At 54.5% G+C, this 2,601-nt stretch overlaps 1 protein-coding gene across 1 annotated transcript; it reads left to right on the top strand.

Annotated features, from left to right (window-relative positions):
- Positions 1-482: 482 nt before the first annotated feature.
- Positions 483-1,592, top strand: LOC146862724 (lamina-associated polypeptide 2, isoforms alpha/zeta-like). The gene has a single exon (XM_085643108.1). It carries the CDS (start codon positions 483-485, stop codon positions 1,590-1,592), a length of 1,110 nt encoding a protein of 369 aa, XP_085499234.1.
- The last annotated feature ends 1,009 nt before the right edge of the window (positions 1,593-2,601 follow it).

Below are 2,601 nucleotides of genomic sequence, written 5' to 3'. Positions count from 1 at the left end.
AAGTGTTCCTTTATTTATTTTTATGTTTCAGTCGACCTGCTTTAGCGGCCACCTTGTTTATTGCTGTTATTGCCCTGGACTCTCTGCTTGTGCTGCCTGCTGTGCCTGTGTGATTCGCGGTCTGCTCTAGCGGCCGCTTCTGCCGGGTGCGCTCACCTGATGGGGGTTGTCTCCACGGCCTGCCTTAGCAGCCGTTCTCCTACTTGCCGATCCCGCTGTGCCCTGCTTTACCAGGCGGGGGTTGCGGCGGTGATTTACTGCAGCGCATGTGGTCCACGTTGTTTCCGGTTTCCCTGGGGCAAGTTTGGGCTCACCGGCTGCTTTTTCTAGTGCCCGCCCCCTTTTCTGGTCCCGCGTGAGCTCGGGACCTCGGACTTCGTTTGTTTAAAGGGGGTCCTTTTCTTCGTGCGCCCGTCCTCTGTGAGTGCCTGTTCTGGTAGCTGTTTGCAGTGTCTGATCCCAGAGGGTTTCCTGTGGCTATCATGGACTCGGGTGCCTCTTCGTCCTCTCCTCCTTTGGATGACCTGCGCGTGTTGATCAATGAGGCAGTGGCTGCTGTCTTCCGGGCTTGGGAGGCTTCTGGACCTCCTGTCAAGGTGCCTCGTGGGTCTGTAGATCTGCAGGTCGCTCTTGATGATGAGATGGGTCCTGATGAGGGGGAATGTGTCCGGGGGCGCTTTGTTCAGGATACGGAGCTCTCTGACTTGTTCGCCCATGTACAGGATAATTTGGGATTCACTCCTCCGGTATCGGATGCCCTGGAGGATGACTTCTTTACACAATATCACCAGCCGACTCCTGAGTCCTTCCCCTTGCATGGTGCTGTGCGCAAGGTGCTGGATCATGAGTGGAAGGAGGTGGATAAATCCGCCTTCCCTCGCTTCTTGTCTAAGCATTATCCATTGGAGGGTTTTGCTGCTGAATTTCCACAAGCCGTCAAGGTTGACAATTTAATGGCTGGTCTTTCCTCTCAAGGTTTGGTCCTGTCGGATGACGCCCTTCCTTCGGATGCTGTGGATAAGCGTGTTAAAGGGGTGGTGAAGTGTTTCTATGCTGCTTCCAATTTTTCTGTCAGGGCGACTGCCTATTCTAATTACATGGTCCAGTCCCTCCTCAAGGATTTTCAGGCCCTGTCTCTTCTTTTGCAGGATGGGGAGGAAACCCCCTCTCTCTTAGCCCTCATGGAGTTGCAGGTGCGATTCTTGTCGGATATTTTCTTTGACAATTTGAGTGCCGCTGTGGCTGCTTCTGGTGCTTTGATAGCTGCGAGACGTCATATCTGGATGTGTTCCTCGAAGGCTGAGTCTTCTCAGAAGTCGATCCTGCTTAAGTTGCCCTATGTGGGTTCCAAAGTGTTCAGGCCTCAACTTGATGAGATGGTCAAACAGTCGGCGGAGAACCGCAAGCTTGTGGCTCCGGTCCGCCCTCCTTCTCTGGGGCGTGGTTTTGGCTATCGTCGTGCCTTTGGGCCTTCTGCTCGGGGTGCTTCGCAGCCATTTCGTGGCAGGGGTCGTGGCCGGGGGGCCCCTGGAGGTATCAAGCGCCGGGCCCCTGCCGGTGTTGCTGCTGCTGCTTCTTCCTCTTCACAATGACTGTCTGCCTTTGCCAGTCGGGGGTCGCCTTCAATCTTTCCTGCACCAGTGGTTGTCGGTTCCGGATGTCTGGGCGTGTCAGAGGGTTATCGGATCGAATTCTCCTCTCCTCCCCCTCCGGTCTTCTTCATGACTCCCCTGCCCCGTCTTCCTCTGCGATGTGAGGCCTTGCTGGAAGGTGTGCGCCTTCTGTTGGAGAAGGCGGCTATCGTGGAGGTTCCTCCTTTGGAAAGGGGCGAGGGTTGTTATTCGATCCTCTTTCTGGTCTCCAAGAAGGATACTTCGGATCTGCGTCCTGTTTTAGATCTGAAACGGGTCAATTGCTTTATCCCCGTCGTACATTCAAGATGGTGACTTTGTTGTCCATCCTGCATCTGGTGCTTCCTTGGTGCTTCCTGGGAGCTTCCTGGCATCCCTGGATCTGATGGATGCTTATCTGCACGTCCCGATCCATCCGGCGGATAAGAAGTTTCTCCGGCTTGCTGTGGGTTCCCGGCACTTCCAATTCCAGGTGCTTCCCTTCGGCCTTTCATCGGCGCCAAGAGTTTTCACAAAGTTCTTGGCCCCTCTGGTGGGTATTCTTCATTCCAGAGGGCTGCTGGTTTTTCCCTATCTCGATGATTGGTTGATTGTTTCTCCTTCTTTTTCTCAGGCTCTGTTGGATGTGACCCAGGTGTGTCATCTTCTGGGGTCCTTTGAATTCCTCATCAATCAACGGAAATTCCCCCTGGTGCCCTCCCAGACCCTGAAGTTCCTGGGGGCTCTCTTCCGCATGGATCTCAGGATCGTGTTCCTCTCCCAGGAGCGCGAGTTGACTTTGCTTCGTTACCTTTCTTGGGTTCTGTCCCAGTCCCAGGTGTCCGCCCATCTTTGGTTGAGAAGTCAGGTGGAGATGGCGTCCACTTTGCATCTCCTTCCTTGGGCCAGGCTGCATTTGTATTCCATTTTGCATCATGTCCTGTCGCACTGGGATTCTGCCCCCATGGACTACGAGGCCCTGATTCCCGTC

Source organism: Triturus cristatus, chromosome 2_2, assembly GCF_964204655.1.
Source record: "Triturus cristatus chromosome 2_2, aTriCri1.1, whole genome shotgun sequence".
In the NCBI taxonomy this organism is placed as follows: Eukaryota; Metazoa; Chordata; class Amphibia; order Caudata; family Salamandridae; genus Triturus; species Triturus cristatus.
The sequence above is the reverse complement of the archived record's forward strand: the minus strand, read 5'-3'. Positions and strand labels throughout refer to the sequence as shown.